Raw genomic sequence first — 16,320 nt, 5'->3', positions numbered from 1 at the left:
CCTTGCGGTCAGCCACTGAGCAGTTCCCATACCAGACTGTGATGCAACTGGTCAGGATGCTCTCAATCGCACACCGGTAGAAGTTCACTAGGATGGCTGAAGAAAGCTGGTTCTTCTTCAGTGTCCTGAGGAAGAAAAGGCGCTGGTGAGCCTTTTTGACGAGGCTGGAGGTGTTTGTAGTCCAGGACAGGTCCTCCGAGATGGTGGTTCCCAGGAACTTGAAGCTGGAGACACGTTCAACAACCATCCCGTTAATGTGGATGGGGTCATGCGTGCTTCCTTTCTTCTTCCTGAAGTCCACAATGAGCTCCTTGGTGTTAAGGAGCAGGTTATTGTCAGCGCACCATGTGGCCAGGTGCTGTACCTCTTCCCTGTAGGCAGTCTCATCGTTGTCACTGATGAGGCCAATCACCGTGGTGTCATCTGCAAACTTAATGATGGAGTTGGATCCATGCACAGGCTTGCAGTCGTGGGTGTAAAGGGAGTAGAGGAATGGGCTCAGCACACAGCCCTGTGGTACGCCAGTGTTAAGTGTGATGGTGGTGGAGTGGTTGTGGCCTGACCGAAGATGCTGAGGCCTGTTGGTCAGAAAGTCCATAATCCAGTAGCAGAGGGAGGTGTTAATGTCCAGGTCTCCAAGTTTTGTGGTCAGCTTGGAGGGAATGACGGTGTTAAATGCTGAACTGAAGTCAACAAACAACATCCTAACATACGTGTTGTTATGGTCCAGGTGTGTGAGTGCAGAGTGCAGCACTGTGCATACTGCATCCTCTGTGCTCCTATTTCTGCGATAGGCAAATTGGAGTGGGTCCAGTGTGGGTGGGAGGCAGTCTTTGAGATGTGCTAGGACCAGTCGCTCGAAGCACTTCATAATGATGGGTGTGAGTGCTACGGGGCGATAGTCATTGAGGCACGTTGGGGAGGAGTGTTTTGGTACTGGCACAATGGATGTGTACTTAAAACATGTAGGCACAGTTCCTTGGATGAGGGACATGTTGAAAATGTCTGTGAAGACCCCTGCAAGCTGCTCTGCACATGCCCTAAGCACACGTCCAGGAATGCCATCAGGGCCAGCAGCCTTGCGTGCATTGATCCGGCTCAGTGCAGTGTGGACATCTGTGGAGGTGAGTTTGAGAGGTTGGTGGTCTGAAGAGGCTGAGATTTTGGTGGCCGTCTCCTTGCTGTCGCTGTTGAAGCGAGCATAAAAGTCATTTAGCTCGTTAAGGAAGGAGACGTCCGTGACTGTTGGTGTGGAGTTGCTTGACTTGTAGTCACTGATGATCTGGATGCCCTGCCACATGCGTCGGGGGTCAGAGTTGGAAAAGTGTTCCTCTACCTTCAGCTTGTAGCAGTACTTCGCCTTTTTGATGCCCCTTTTCAGGTTAGCCCTGGATTTACTGTAGGCCTGAGCGTCGTCTGACTTGAAAGCGGTGTTGCGGGCTTTCAGCAGAAGTCGCACCTCCTTGTTCATCCATGGCTTCTGATTAGGGTATGTTGTTATCTGTTTTTCTGTTGTTACACTGTCAGTGGTGGAGTTGATGTGATCCAGTACAGAGGAGGTGTAGATATCAATGTCCGTGTGAGAGCCACAGGCAGCCTGTGAAGCAAACATACTCCAGTCAGTGTGTTGAAACCTGTCTTGAAGTAAAGAGTCTGCTCCAGTTGGCCACACTTTGATGGTCCTCACTGATGGCTTCACACGGTTGATGAGGGGTGAATACTTAGGGGTGAGAAACAAAGAAAGGTGATCAGACTGTCCGAGGTGGGGGAGGGGGCTCGCGATGTAAGCTCCATTAATGTTTGTATAAACATGATCCAAAGTTTTGTCTCCTCTGGTGTGGCAGGAAACATGCTGGTGAAATTTGGGGAGTACTGTTTTTAATTTGCAGTGATTAAAATCACCCGCGACAGTAAAAGCAGCCTCCGGGTGAGCAGTCTGTTGTTTACTAATGGCTGCATGAAGTTCGTTCAAAGCAAGCTTGGCATTAGCATCCGGTGGAATATAGACTGCGGTTATTATGGTGGAAGTGAACTCCCATGGCAGATAAAAAGGTCTACATTTAACCATGAGAAACTCTAGGTTAGCTGAGCAGTGTCTCCCAACAATGACAGTGTTCGTACACCAAGCTTTGATGACATAAATGCACAATCCACCACCTCTTGTCTTTAGGCCCCTTAGTGCCAATTGGGCATCTTTTAAATGCCATGGCCTTCCTGAGCATTGTTTCTGACCATATCCATCCCTTTATGACCACCATGTACCCATCCTCTGATGGCTACTTCCAGCAGGATAATGCACCATGTCACAAAGCTCGAATCATTTCAGATTGGTTTCTTGAACATGACAATGAGTTCACTTTACTAAAATAGCCCCACAGTCACCAGATCTCAACCCAATAGAGCATCTTTGGGATGGGGTGGAACGGGAGCTTCGTGCCCTGGATGTGCATCCCACAAATCTCCATTAACTGCAAGATGCTATCCTATCAATATGGGCCAACATCTCTAAAGAATGCTTTCAGCACCTTGTTGTGTCAATGCCACGTAGAATTAAGGCAGTTCTGAAGGCGAAGGGGGTCAAACACAGTATTAGTATGGTGTTCCCAATAATCCTTTAGGTGAGTGTATTTATATACATATATTATAAAAAAATGTCCCTTTAGAAAGTTTAGAACGAAGGAACATCGCATTGCTTCATTAACAGCAGTACTCAGTGAATTTGTTGGCTGCGTCTTACAAGCTGTTATTAAAAGTAAAAATAACTTCCTTGTTTACAACTCTTTACTGCTGGCTCACTCATAAAAACTAATAATGTAATTAAAATCACATCAAGAACACACGTTTCCCAATACAAAATACTATTATTAAATACTGCTATTATTTACATAAAATGTTCTTTACTGAATAATAATATTTAATAAACAACAACAAGATGCATCATATTCCTAAGTATTTCAGTCAAAAGTACAAAGGCACTGCTCTGATATACAGCATTAATGTTACATAAAATATAATATGCCAAAACTATTTGTTATGGAAAAAATTCTAGATAAATGAGATCGAATATTGTCCATTAAATTTGCCCCAAAATAATTATAGTTCATGTTTAACTACTGTAGAGACATCTTCCAGAAGTTTAAAATTTTGATAAACATATCTCTTTTGTTATTGGGTCAAGTTTCTATCAGCTTCGTTTACTCTCTAAAATTAAAAACGTTCTCACTCCTAAAACACTAGAAATTGCTATTCATGCGTTTGTTACGTCGCGTCTAGATTACTGCAGTTCTTTACAGTATATTGTTGTATATCTAAATCTCAAATTGGGGGACTTCAGCTTGTCCAAAACGCTGCAGCCAGACTTCTTTTATAGTGTCATAAACATGAACACATCACTCCAATTCTTAGATCCCTACACTGGTTGCTGATTTGTCAGATAATAGACTTTAAAATTCTCCCCTTTGTAAATAAATCCCTACATAACCAAGCTCTGTCTATCTATCTGAACTTCCTCATCTCTATACTCCGTCTAGAAGCCTACGATTCTGTGACCAGGCTTTGTTGTTGGTCCCTCATGTTAGACTAAAGCATAAAGGGGAGTGTGCATTAGCAGTGATAGGGTCACGACTCTGGAATACTCTGCCTTTAAAGATTAGAATGGCCCCTTCCTTGTTTATTAATAAGTCCTTGCTAAAAACCCATTTGTTTTCCTTTAACTAATGAATGATCTCAGCGTCAGTGCAGAAAGTGAGGAACTAACTGATCTCTGCTTCATTACAGTTTGCACATATTTTTTAGTCGCAAACGTTAATCTTCCTTCAAAACAGCCGGTAAAAGAGTCACGCGATAACGTGCGTCATCACTTCGACACGCCATTAGATCTGGCTTTTGTTCACACAGCGCTCGTCCCGGGTTGAACCCCGCAATGTTACTAGGTACCAGACCGTGTTCAATGCTGGAATCAATCCTGGGACGTGTTTGATTTCACACAGAAGGCGACCCGGCAATGTTGCGGCAATTTGCCGGGTCCGACGTGCAGTTAGAAAGGGGCTTAGGAGAAAGCAAAAGCACTTTATTTGTTCTTCCGAAAGTAGATGCATTTAGGAATCTTTACTTACAACAGAACAGCAACACATTTTATGGACGACCGTTTCGTGAACCTAGGAGAGGAAGTCATTCTGACTTTCCTACGACAATCTGGTGCTTCTGAATCAGCTACTGGAAGTATGTGGTGTTATTAGTTTAAGTATTTGCTATTGACCGTGTGTGTGTGTGTGCACGCGCGCACACGCAGAGTCAGCTGTCTTAACCGTCCGTGGTTTGTGTACTGCAAACACATACGAGCTTCATCACTGTGTCTGTCACATCACTCTGTTCCTCTTTTGGACATTATTAACTGTCTTTACATTTATTGTGAAAGATGAAGCTCACGGTTATAGAAAGAGAAGTTACATTTCCAAAGAGTGTTTGTGGGGTTCAGCCAATCACAATGCACTGGGTCAGCTGGCCAATCACAGCAGACTGTGCTTGTCGAAGGAGGGACTTTGTAGAAAACAACACATTTGAGAGAGGCGGGGCATAGAAGACCCACAATAATGTACAGGATTTGAAAAATAAATGTTTTTTAAACATTAAAGCATGTCAACATATTATATTACGCCAAAATAATGATCTTTAAAAAAGCATCAAATGACCCCTTTAAGTCTAAGCAAGTACATTCTTGCCTAAAAAACTCCATTCTGTGGCAACAGTATTATTTAATAATAAAGTTATAGTGGATTTAGGCGTCTGCCATGACACTCACAGTGAAAAATACAGCAAGTGGAGTGATAGAAATGGTGAAACGGTGCTGTTATCACCAGTATAGCACACTGCTGGAAAAGGCTCTCAGCCAATCGGATTTGAGGGCCAGAAAGAACTGTTGTATAAATATAAGTTGATGTTACATAAATATCAGTAGATGTTCCGATTGAACTCTGTAAAATTATGTTTTTCTCACATGAGCACGACAGCCCCCACTAACCCAAAACAGCACACTCTCAAATATCCCTACTGAAGTTTATGATACCAATAACTGTATGCAGCACATCTGTATTTTATACATACATTTCCCCCCTTTTTGTAAAATTATCATAATTATCATTTCAGGTTTCACTATTTTCTCTTTCCATTTAACTCCACTCAACCATAACAGTATCCTCAATCTCATAAATGATCCAAGCCAAACAGATATTCAATAATTCATGTGTTGATATTAATATTTAACTGACTCATCTAAAAACAAATTGTCCTCTTTAAAGCTTCCTTCAGTAAAAACCGGCCACAGGGCCCATCAAAAAGAGTACAAACTGTTTAAAGTTTTGAATTAAGGATTCATTTTTAATATATCATTGCACATTTACCACACATCAGTAAATCTGCATCGGTTTTGCTATTAATTATCTCAGAAAACATAATTACGCACAATTTTCGGTATATAAGCAGGGTATCAGCTCATCATTTCCTACAAACTCCTGATGTTTATGTGAGCACACATGTCTCTCGAGACGGGAGTCTGAGTTCTAGCCGCTCCAGGAAAATAGACAAACCAATTTCATCTCTACATCAACCGAGACTACATGAACGTGAGATCTGCTCTATGGGAGTTTTGAAGTATGAAAGACAAGGAGAAGCAGAGACATGCACACACTCACAAGAAAATAATTAACACATCCAACTGACCAAACATCGGAGACCTTCATGTAAATTTTGGAATTTCTTCCACTAAAGCATCAGATAGACCTGGGATCACTTTTCATTATTCTGGAGAACACGTTCATGAGGTCTTGTTCATGAGGAAGTGCTGCTGTCAGCAAACCAAATACTAATGCATTCTCAAAATCCAAGTTTTATTCACTCAAATTGTTATGCTAATAATTAGATATTATTAGAAGGTGACTGTGTTTATGTTGACACTCACATGGGGGTAGAGAGGAAAGTGCAGATTCTTCCTGAGCTGAGCGACTGAGGAACCACACCAGTCTTCAAACACATGGAGATTCGCTTGACCTTTAAACTGTGCAGAAGAAACAGGGAAGACCTGAAGATTACTTTTTGATAGATAGACAGGCAGGCAGATGGATGGATAGTTGGACAAAAGAATGATCCGACTGTGACACAGCCAGTGAATTGGGAAAGTGAAACAACTCAAGGTTATGTTGAACTTGTTTGAACTTGAGCACTGTTATATTAGAATGCCGTTTCATGTGTGTGATGCTGCAAGAGACAAGATATAAGCCCAACAGTCGAATACGTCCATCAAGTTGGGTTTCCACCCATCCCGTAAAATATGGTATCGTCCCATATGCATCCCATTTCAAATCAATACGGGACGTGATTTGATCTCCCATATTTTAGCTACACATAATTGAATAAACACATAAGGATTTTGCAGTGTGGAGAATACTAATAGCAAATGAAAAGAAATCAGTTTCACAATAAGTAGCAGAGCTCTGAGATATTTTAGCATCTTTGATTTTCATAGCGACCGTGTCTCGACATCAAGCAGTTTAAACCTGTACGTTTCTTTTTTAAACATGTCTAGCTCAACGATCGCCCATTTAACGCAAGAAGCTCTCCAAATATATGGCTGAATGAGAAAAAAACAATATCTATCTATCCATCCATCCATTTATGAAGGAAAAAGTATTCCATATCATTATCAGAGCTATTTTTAATTTATTTATATATATAAATAAATAAAAAAATAGCTCTGATAATGATATGGAATACTTTTTCCTTCATAAATGGATGGTTGGATAATGACTTATCTGTCTGATAGAATCGGAAAGCTAAAGTTTCACAGTAACTTCACAAACCCATGCTGAGACCAATATCCAAAACCCAACATGCTGGTCACCAGCTGTGCTCGTCTCTTCAGCAGGGAGCCATTGTGTTCCTGGACAAAGATACAATATCCACGCCAACTTCTGCAGTGTTATGAGATTTACAGCAGAATGACAGCAGAGACTGTCACCAAACCACTGAAGATCCGTCACAGGAAGAGATGTAGATCTAAACCTGTGCTGACCGCTGCCATGTGACCTCGACTGGAACGACCCGTCGAGTTGTGCATAAATAAAACATGACAGCAGTTTAGATGACTGGTGTGGCACATTGTTCCACGCAGTGTCTACAGGCTCCCTGAAAACCACAACAACACACAGCACAGAACATAAGTGGTGTTACAGCCCGGAGCTAAAGGCAGGAAAACCACAACATTTTCCAGCCCAATAGAAAAATCGAATCGTTTCAGAACGTGCACACGGCACTCGCTTCTGATGGGCCGCGTCACAAACTGTTAGCATCATTTAGCACGCTAAAGCACGGCTGATGGCTCTCGCCGATGTCAGTTAACACTCTTTAAGCCCCACAAACAGAACCGACTTATTCACATTAGACAGCCGGCTACACTTTCAACCTAGTGTATTTTATCTGGAGTCTGTCGGAAGACATTAGACTCGACTTATTGTTTATTCCTTGCTGCTGGTGCAAAATTGATTCCTTTCTCTCTCTCTGTGAATTCTCTAAATGCAATCAATGCGAGAAGATCAGGAGCACAATTCTGGTACACACCACATTTGCGCACACCGCAGAGACTAAAGGAATAAAGGCATGTTGCGGTTGAAGTACTGGAGGGAAATTCGTCCGCTTTATGAAGTGGAGAAACTTTGGTTGCATCAGTTTACATTGACTCTTTGATGAACAAATGTTCCTGACCAACAACCCGTCGGTCAACCCGTCAGTTCTGTACTTTATCTAATAGCCGTTTCGGTAACTGACCTCAGGTTCAGGAGGAAATGGTTGGCGTCTTGCTGAGAAAATGTGAAGTGGCTGGTGATGCAATTTCAAGGCCTTTCCAACAGGAGTCATATCACGTAAAAAATGATTTTGAAATAGGCATTTGTAGATATACTCCAACATTCAGAATCTAACAAAGCTGCAAAACTAGCTTATCTTCAAACTTCAAGGCTGTCATAAAAAACATTGTGGATCTGAATGACTTATTTTATTATTATAACTATGCTTTTGTGCATTTATGCGTTTGACGCGATTTCGCGTCTTACACCCGAGTTGAAAAACTTTGAACTTTGGCATCAATTCGCGCCACGTTAACCAATCAGGTGCCTGCTCAGGCGTCACTCATTCAACATGGAGGAACGACTGATTTTGTCAGTGAGCAGTCAACCGGAGCTTTATGACACAAGTATCACACACAAGTTCATATTTCAGGAATAAAAAGGACCTCGCTTGGAAGAGTGTGTTGTAAATACACATTTAACTTTTGAGTCACGTACACATTTATCGACCCGCTGCCTTCTGCCGCTGTTTTTTTTACAACAATTTTCCTCCTAATATAGCCTACAGCTACTTTTCGCTAACAAGATAATGTGTTTATTCAGAGGATGTGTGCAGGAAAAAGTGGAAAAGCCTATCAACATTAGCCATCTTGCAAACAGACAACCGCCTAGCACTTGCCCCTCCCACAAGAAGCAGATTTCGCCTCAGACGCGCATCAATTTCGCATCAAACTCTTGCCCGCGAATGCATTCAAAATGTTCAAGCGGCAAACTAGATGTGGTAGACGCGAATTTGACGCTTTATTCGCGTTGGGGTAGAGTCATTTGTTTGTGTAATGATAATGGACATCACAGTTAAAGCAGACTGCAGACATGGACGAAATGTTATCCTATAGAGAACATTTGAAAATGTGAATACTTTAAAAAATTTAAGTTCATACATCGCTACACTTCTTTTTGTGCACACATTTTCACTGAAATGGTGCTAATGTAACAACACACCCTAAATATGTAATTAATTCCACCTCACTAAATTATATGACAAAACCACATATTTATGTGTATATATTCCCAGACTTTCGCCAATGAGTCTAGAATACAATTTAAATTATTATTGGAAATGTTTCTCTTTTTCTTGCATTTGAGACAAGTTTTGTCACCATTTTAAGCCTTGGGTGAAGCAGTGCTAACTTGATTTGCCTCATCAACAACAAACCTGCAACCCGTACACAAGCAGTGACATCCATGTGAAAAGGTTAGTCAATCATAATAGAAATTAGTCTCAAAGGTATAGTAGCAAAAGGTTAGCGCAAGGAAAAAAACGAACATTCTTTAATAATTTACTGTCCCTCATGTTGTTCCAAAGCTGTATGACTTTCTTCTTTGCAAAAGAAGATATTAAAAACATACTGTATTTTCATAGAGTGCCATTCTTGTTTAAACCATAGGGATTTTTATGGGGAGGGTTTGATTAAACGCCTTGTAAATATGGCATGTGTTTTCAGCGTTTATATAATCCTTATGCAATATCTCCCGCACGCTTGATTTATAACTACTAAAGTGCAATGATTGCTAACAGAATTGTATATTCCAAGTCTTCTGAACTCATTATAAATGTTTTGTGTGATAAACAGACTGAGATTGTAATTGATTCAGTGACAGTTTTCTCTCTAGTCAGCTATTAACTTGAGAACATGCGACCGGATCACAGGGTCAGTGTACTTTAGAAACCTCATCAGTGAATGAATGGCTCTTTGGAAATGGCTCTTTTCAGTGATACATTTCGCAAATCAGACCAAATATTCTGTGAATGAAATGGACTGATTTCAACTCAATGATCCTCAGAGTTAACACTGGTCACTGCATTAGATACAAAATATTGTAAAGGAAACAGGTCAATTTAGCTCAAAGGGAATCATTTAAGATTTTAAAGGGAATTTGAACAGAATCACTGTTTCACGGCTGATCACGGAGACGCCCTGCGATTCAGTGAACTAGCCGTTTAACATCAAATCTGCGCTGGATACTAATATCCAAACTATAGTGAAACACTATCAATTAGCACAGTAACAAAATCGACAGTTTAAGACATTAACTTGTAAGCACAAAACACAAGATACTTCTCTTTTCAATATGAATAAGGCTTTATTAGATAAATCTAAGACATATAAACTAATCTAACACATAAACGCACGCACACACACATTCACACAAGTTGCAGGAAGGTCGAAAGTTAGGGAAAGATGAGTTTAAGAGAATGGAAATATGGAATCCCAAGTTAACAGCAATACGTTAAATTGCATAAACATGAACAACCATCAATCACGTAATTAGCGCTCGCATTGAGTTCCTCAATGAGGTTAAAATTATATTAGATACACCAGTAAAGGTCACAGTCTGGAGGTAAAGTTACTTGCATCTCCTGTGAAGAAGGAGCCTCGGTGAAAGGGCTATCCCGAGGTCGTTGATTGGCTGGAAGTTCAGTCTCTGAAGTGACGTCTTGGGAAGCCCGTGGTTGTTGGGCGTTGGCTGAAAGTGCAGAGTCGTGTTCGCTGGTTGAAGTTGAATGGACGTTACAAAACTTAACTCAGAACACGAAACTCTCAAACGGAAAAGAAAAGAAATAAAGTTTGACGAGACTAGGTTGTGTTCCTTCTCATTGTGGCATAAGTAGCAGTAGGCAGGCACGCTGGAACCGCGCTCAAAGAACCATGGTGACTAACCGCATGGCTAGATGCTACAAGCTAAAGCTAGGTAGCAAAGCTACAAGCTAAGAGCAGGCATGACTGATAGCACGAGCAAGGCTGGAACTAAAAGCCGACATGGCTAATAGCAGCAGCTAGACTAGAACTAAAAGCCAAATTTAATCGTGTCCAAAGTTTTTAAACTTCCTTGTTGGCCACCCCTCAAATGTTGCCTTGACCAATCAGATATGTTCTTGGGGTGGGTATCATAAATCATTTGTTTATCTTACCAAGCATGTGGTTCTTGCCTCACAGGGTCTAATTTTGGACATGATTCCTATAACATGATTATGATATATTTTACAAATAAATGATTGTCAGGACAATATCAAGCAAGAAAATGCGATTATTTCACTACTAGACATGACTATGTATCCTATAGTTATCAAAAGACATAGACAATAAGTGATTATACATGATAGTCAAATGTGTGGGTTACACATAAATGAATATGGAGTTAAGCAATGGAATGATTCATTCATAAGTCTTTTTTGAGTTCATTCTGGTCCATATATAATGTGTAAAAAGCAGTTTCTTTGCCATTCTCTGGCAAAGGACTTTTCTGTGAAGACAAAGGTTTAAAGCCCTTCCCCCTTAGGAATTTCAGTCTGGTTTCACTGGCTGGGGGGGGGGGGGGGGGAGTCAATGCAAGTATTTAACTTGATCTCCTGGGTTTACATGTGATGTCCAGCGTTGCATTCCAATCACGAACAATAAATTTGACAATCTCTTCTTCGAATTAAAATTGTCAATAATTGTTCTATTGGTGTTAATGTTGAAAGCTGTTGTGTGAACAAGTTGGTTGGTTGGTTATCTTGCTTGGTTCTTGTGGCACTAGAACTGATTTATGACTTCCTGAGGAATTCAGCTCATGTTTCAATGCACACAGCTCTGATAGACTCTTTGTCTGATTTGACTCATTTCTGCTACATATATCCCCCTTTCGATCGGCGAGGTGTTTAGGTGAAGACATCGTCGATCGCTGGAGAAACAAAGGCAGAAGAAGCAGACAAACACAGCAAACAGCAAGACAACACCTCCATGACAGTTACTGTACTGGTGCAGGCATCAGGTTATTTAGGTACAAGTGGTTAAGTTCAATTAGTCAATGTAGTTTAGCACATTGAGGATAGTTTAGATCGTCTTGGAAATTGTTTTTATTTTGATTCATCAATCAAATTTGTGGTTAACTTTGTTTGGTTCTTCTAGGTTGTCTTACTTTACATGTTTACCATTAGTTTTCTAGTAATTTCATTTTCAATTCAATGAATTGACCTATCATGCATGGAGCTCTCTGGCTTCCATTCAGTTTAGAGTGGCTGGCAGATATTAGGTGTTGCGAGTCAATCCTAATATCAGACCTTCGACCCTCGCAGGGTGTCTAGGCATTTCACCTACTCAGGAAAGAGGGGAAGGAGAAGGATAGGTAGAAGAAGAACAAAACAAAACAAGGCTGCTGTGGGTTTTCCTAGCATGGGTTACAACTACTATTGAGCTAGGATGTCAGGTGCAGCTAGTGTGTCATGAACCTTAACTTAGTGTCAGGTGTTCTACCTATTGTGAGGATGGCTGCACGTTTCTTCATGGTGGGTATGTGTAACTTTGTTACACTAGAAGTTGGATATTCTACCTGTGGGAAGAATATGTTTGTTGACTGTGTTATCAGTAGATGTGTTTACCTCTGGGTGTAGGTAATGTTGTGTGTTACTGGTGTAGTGCATGTGTGGTCAGATCTGTTCAAGTCTGTGTTGTCTCCCCCTTTTTCTAGCATGTCACTGAAGACTGGCTCTCTGCATCCTTGGCTTGGATGAGGGCGTGTCCATGGTCTAATGAGGGGTCAGTCCAGCAAGGCAGGAGGTTCTTTGGCAGACAGTCGGAGGCAGTTTGGCATGGCTGTGTGAAGCTGAGTTGCAAAACTTGTCTCCTATGTTGCATTCTTCTTGTGATGCCTTCTGGCTGTAGCAGACTTTCTGACCTTCTGTGCTCTGGTGGTTGCTGTTGCACAGACAGGGAATTTGGAACTTGGAGTTGGAGTTCATTTGACAGTTTGTTAGTGACTGAGGTGATGTCCTTTAGTACCTCAGATTTTTCATCAACAGTTGGCCGTGAAAGACTTGTTCATTCTGGGTTGTTGTTGAACAGGTGCTTGTCATCTCTGATGTGGTGCACCAGGTGATCACCGGCCTTCCGTTCTGTCGCTGGTCACAGCGAGCATGACTCAACTTTGTGGTCATATGCATGTAAATTGTCTTGAAGGAACTCTCTTAGTTGTTCCATGACTTGTTCCGTGTCTTCTAATGGTAAGCGGTTATGTTCTTGTGCATACTCAGCACTGTGCATGTCTGAGTGGTGCTGAGGTGGGTTTTGTTGTCGCTTACCCACACGAGTTGCTCTTGGATGAGTCAGGTGATTACCTTTGGATCTCTGGTTAGGTTTCCAGATGTTATCCTTTTGGTTTCTTGAGAAGCGTGGCTGGTCCCATGGATTTTTCCAGCAGTTGGGCTGAAAGCGGTCGTGGATATGGGCGTCACGTTCTCTGTGCTCTTGATGGAAGACTCTGGTGTTGTGATGCCACTGGGTGTCGTCCAGTGCAAGGCTTGAGTCTTTGTTGACAGAGTTCAAGAGTGTGGAGGTTTTGTTACCTTTCTTTGAGGCCAACTTCTGCTTGTTATAGGCCTTCTGTGTTAGGTCACGCAACTGTTGGATGGTCATGGAGTTCGGACAGGCCATGACACCTAGATGGTGACTGACTCCAGGGTGCAGATTCTTTAGGAAGAGGGTTTTGAAGTTCACATCCTCTTCAAGGTCAGAGTTGTTGTGTGCACCAAAGTAGGATTGTCGGAGTCGGTTGTAGTAAGCTTGTGGAGTCTCTTGACGACCTTGTTTGGTTTCCAAGGCAGTTAACAGTCCATGTTCAGACTCTGGGTCTGTAAACTCTTTAATCAGGACCTCACGAAGTCGCTGGTAGTTTGACTTGGTTTGACTGGGCTGTCGATCTAGAAAGTTTCGTACCTCGGAGCTGGACGTGGCTCTAAGGAGGTATAACCAGTCTCTGTCAGTCACATGAGGTCTCACTTCCAGATGGAATTCGATATCTCGCAGGTAAGCTTGGATGTCGGGGCTCTCTGTGGAGTTCGGGTTGAACCTGCTGATGTTTTTAGACAGCTTGTTGAGGTCTTTGATGGTCATCCCGTGTGCAGCTTCAAGGCCTTGGACGGGAGGTTTTCTTTCGTTGGCAGGAAAGGGTTGTGTGGCGAAGGCAGGTGAGGTTTTGGGTTGTGGCCCTTCGCTCCTTTCGTCATATGCCAGTTCTTGGACGTGGGACTCTGCTCTGCTCAGCAGTGATGAGGCTAAGAGATGTTTCTCTTTTCTTGGCTCTAGTTTGTGCTTGTAAGCATTTTGGAGTTCTTTTCTGACCATGTAGAGCTCATCGTTGGTATCGTCTAGTTGTTGGGTCAGATTGTCCATTTCAGTTCTGTACCTTTCAAGGTGGTCTTTCAAAGCACTGATTTCCGAATTCTTGTTTCTGATGTCTATCTTGGCCTTCTCTAGTAGCTGTTCGGCATACTGGAGTCTGTTTACCAGGTCTTTCTGAGCAGCCGTTGTATGTTGCTGGTCGAGCTGAGCTGCTGCCAGGGCTGCTTGGAGCTTCATAACTTGTTCTGTTGTATCCTGCTCCCTCTCGCTGGGTGCTTTGAGTTGATTTTGAACTTTCACTTCCAGCTTGTCTATGCGACGTTGAGCACGTGTCAGCTCCTCTTGAAGGTGGGTGATGTGCTTGTCGCTCAGTTTCAGCTGGGTTGTGAAGGCATAGCTTAGTGAGCTTGTGATCTTGACTAGCTCCTCGTGGTTGTTGTTCTGGCTTGAATCTTGTGTCAGGAATCTTCTCAGGATTAGGATTATTATTAAAAATAATAACAGTTCAAATGTCTTTGGAGTGAGGCTGTCTGTTATGCCTCTCAGCCAAATGTTCACATCTTCCCCATGGGAAATGGGGTCTGCAGTCTGCGGCATGTTGGCACGCTGGGGAGAAGAGAGACTGACACAGATCTGTGTGGAGTAAAAGCCTATGTGTGGTGGGACAACTAAGTGTTGTATCAGTGATTGTGAACCACTAGTGAAATGTGGTGATGACTGTGCTGGTCTCAGGGTGTCTAAGTAGACTAGAGATGCGAAGACTTTGTCACTCTAATGAGGAAGAGGAAAAGAGAGACAGAGGTGAAAAACAAATTCAAATGACAAGCAAAATTTCTGTTTTTCAAATGAGGAAAATTATTTTTTCCAATTAAATGTTATCAAAAACGTAAATAATATTATTATATTTCTTGCTTTGGACAAAAGAATACAATAATAATTCTGATATCTCTTTTCTTAGTCTGACAGGATTGACACCGTACACCTTTCAGTTGGACCGCTCACCAGGGAGTCAGCGAAGGCGACAGTTGCTCTATTAAATTGATCTCAACGTTGGATGAGATGCTAAAACTTGGATTGCGTTTCCAAATGTAGGGAGTTTCGGAAGAACAAATGAGAGGATGATTACAATCAAATTCATAAGGATGATTCGTCGTCTTTGGCACGATTGTGTATTTACTTCACTCAGAATTGATTGATGGTTCTTACATGTCCTACAAATGTAAAAAGAGAAGAGGAAACTAAAGGAGAGAGAGGACGGAGATGGTAAGTCTCAGAAGCGGTTACCTCAACTACAGGGAGAGCGTTGTGTTAGTTGCTGCACAACTAATCAAACAAAATAAACTTTAAGTGAAAGAGAGTTGTCTTTCTAATTTATTTGAACTCGTAGTGAGGGATAACAATGTCTCCTTTTAGGGCTCAGGTTTGTCGTTCCCAGGCTAGGATACACAAAAGAAATGGTAAGAAATAGGAAAATTAAAAAATTAATAAATGGGCAAAATATGCAAAAATGAAATTAAAAAAAGGAAATCAATACGTAAAACAATAGTGGTTAAGTGTATAACCAAAACAGGAAGAGGGGTAAAACGCATTCAAATAAGTAAAGGTCTGAATAGCATATATTCAGATGGGTAATAAATAAATTAGGAAGAATAAGTTTACTTTAACTTCCAAAGTTCAAGGCTTATTCATTCCTAAAATAATTAGACCCAAAAGAGAATACTAGAAATAAAAGATCATATGAAATGATCTGAGAGGGAAATTTTAAATGATTCAAAATAAATTTAATGTTTCAATTAAATTTCAAATTGACAATTAATAATTGTGAGTCAGTATTTCCCTTTCTAGTAAAATGAAAATAAGTGGTCTAGTGAGAAAAGAGAGCGATAAAAAGAAAGGGACTAACAAGTGTTAGTTAAGATGTTCAAAATGGTTAAATCACGTCAGCGTTGCCCAAACACACATTATTCTACCACTGGATGGTGATGCTAACGGCTAACCTTTGAGGCTAGTGGCTTTAGTATAGACTTCAATGTAAATGCAATGGTTTCGTTAGCTTAGCGACACCGTGGAGTTTGTGCGCTGCGCGTGCACAGTTCAGAGTTGCTCCGGAAGTACGTTAGGCTTCCTGGTCACGGTCGTCACTATGGCAACCAAAACACATTCTAGTGGATTAGCACATGAATCGTTGCATTGTTGCAAATACAGTTAAGCATGTTACATGAAATGTCGGCTCATTTCAACACTGTACAAATAACAACACCGCCTTTCAGTTGGTTTTGCGATGTGGCACTTAAACTCTCAGTTTGTATAGAGTTAAATTTATC

At 41.4% G+C, this 16,320-nt stretch overlaps 1 protein-coding gene across 1 annotated transcript in view; it reads right to left on the bottom strand.

The window, feature by feature from the left end:
- Positions 1-16,320, bottom strand: part of LOC127946721 (N-acetyl-beta-glucosaminyl-glycoprotein 4-beta-N-acetylgalactosaminyltransferase 1-like) — a 174,007-nt gene that overhangs the window by 67,099 nt on the left and 90,588 nt on the right. The window contains exon 4 of the mRNA XM_052543449.1: positions 5,957-6,052. Coding sequence (XP_052399409.1) covers positions 5,957-6,052 — 96 coding nt within the window. The remainder of the gene's footprint in view (positions 1-5,956; positions 6,053-16,320) is intronic.

Source organism: Carassius gibelio, chromosome A25, assembly GCF_023724105.1.
Source record: "Carassius gibelio isolate Cgi1373 ecotype wild population from Czech Republic chromosome A25, carGib1.2-hapl.c, whole genome shotgun sequence".
In the NCBI taxonomy this organism is placed as follows: Eukaryota; Metazoa; Chordata; class Actinopteri; order Cypriniformes; family Cyprinidae; genus Carassius; species Carassius gibelio.
Note: the sequence above shows the minus strand (reverse complement) of the source record. Positions and strands in the feature narration are given on the sequence as shown.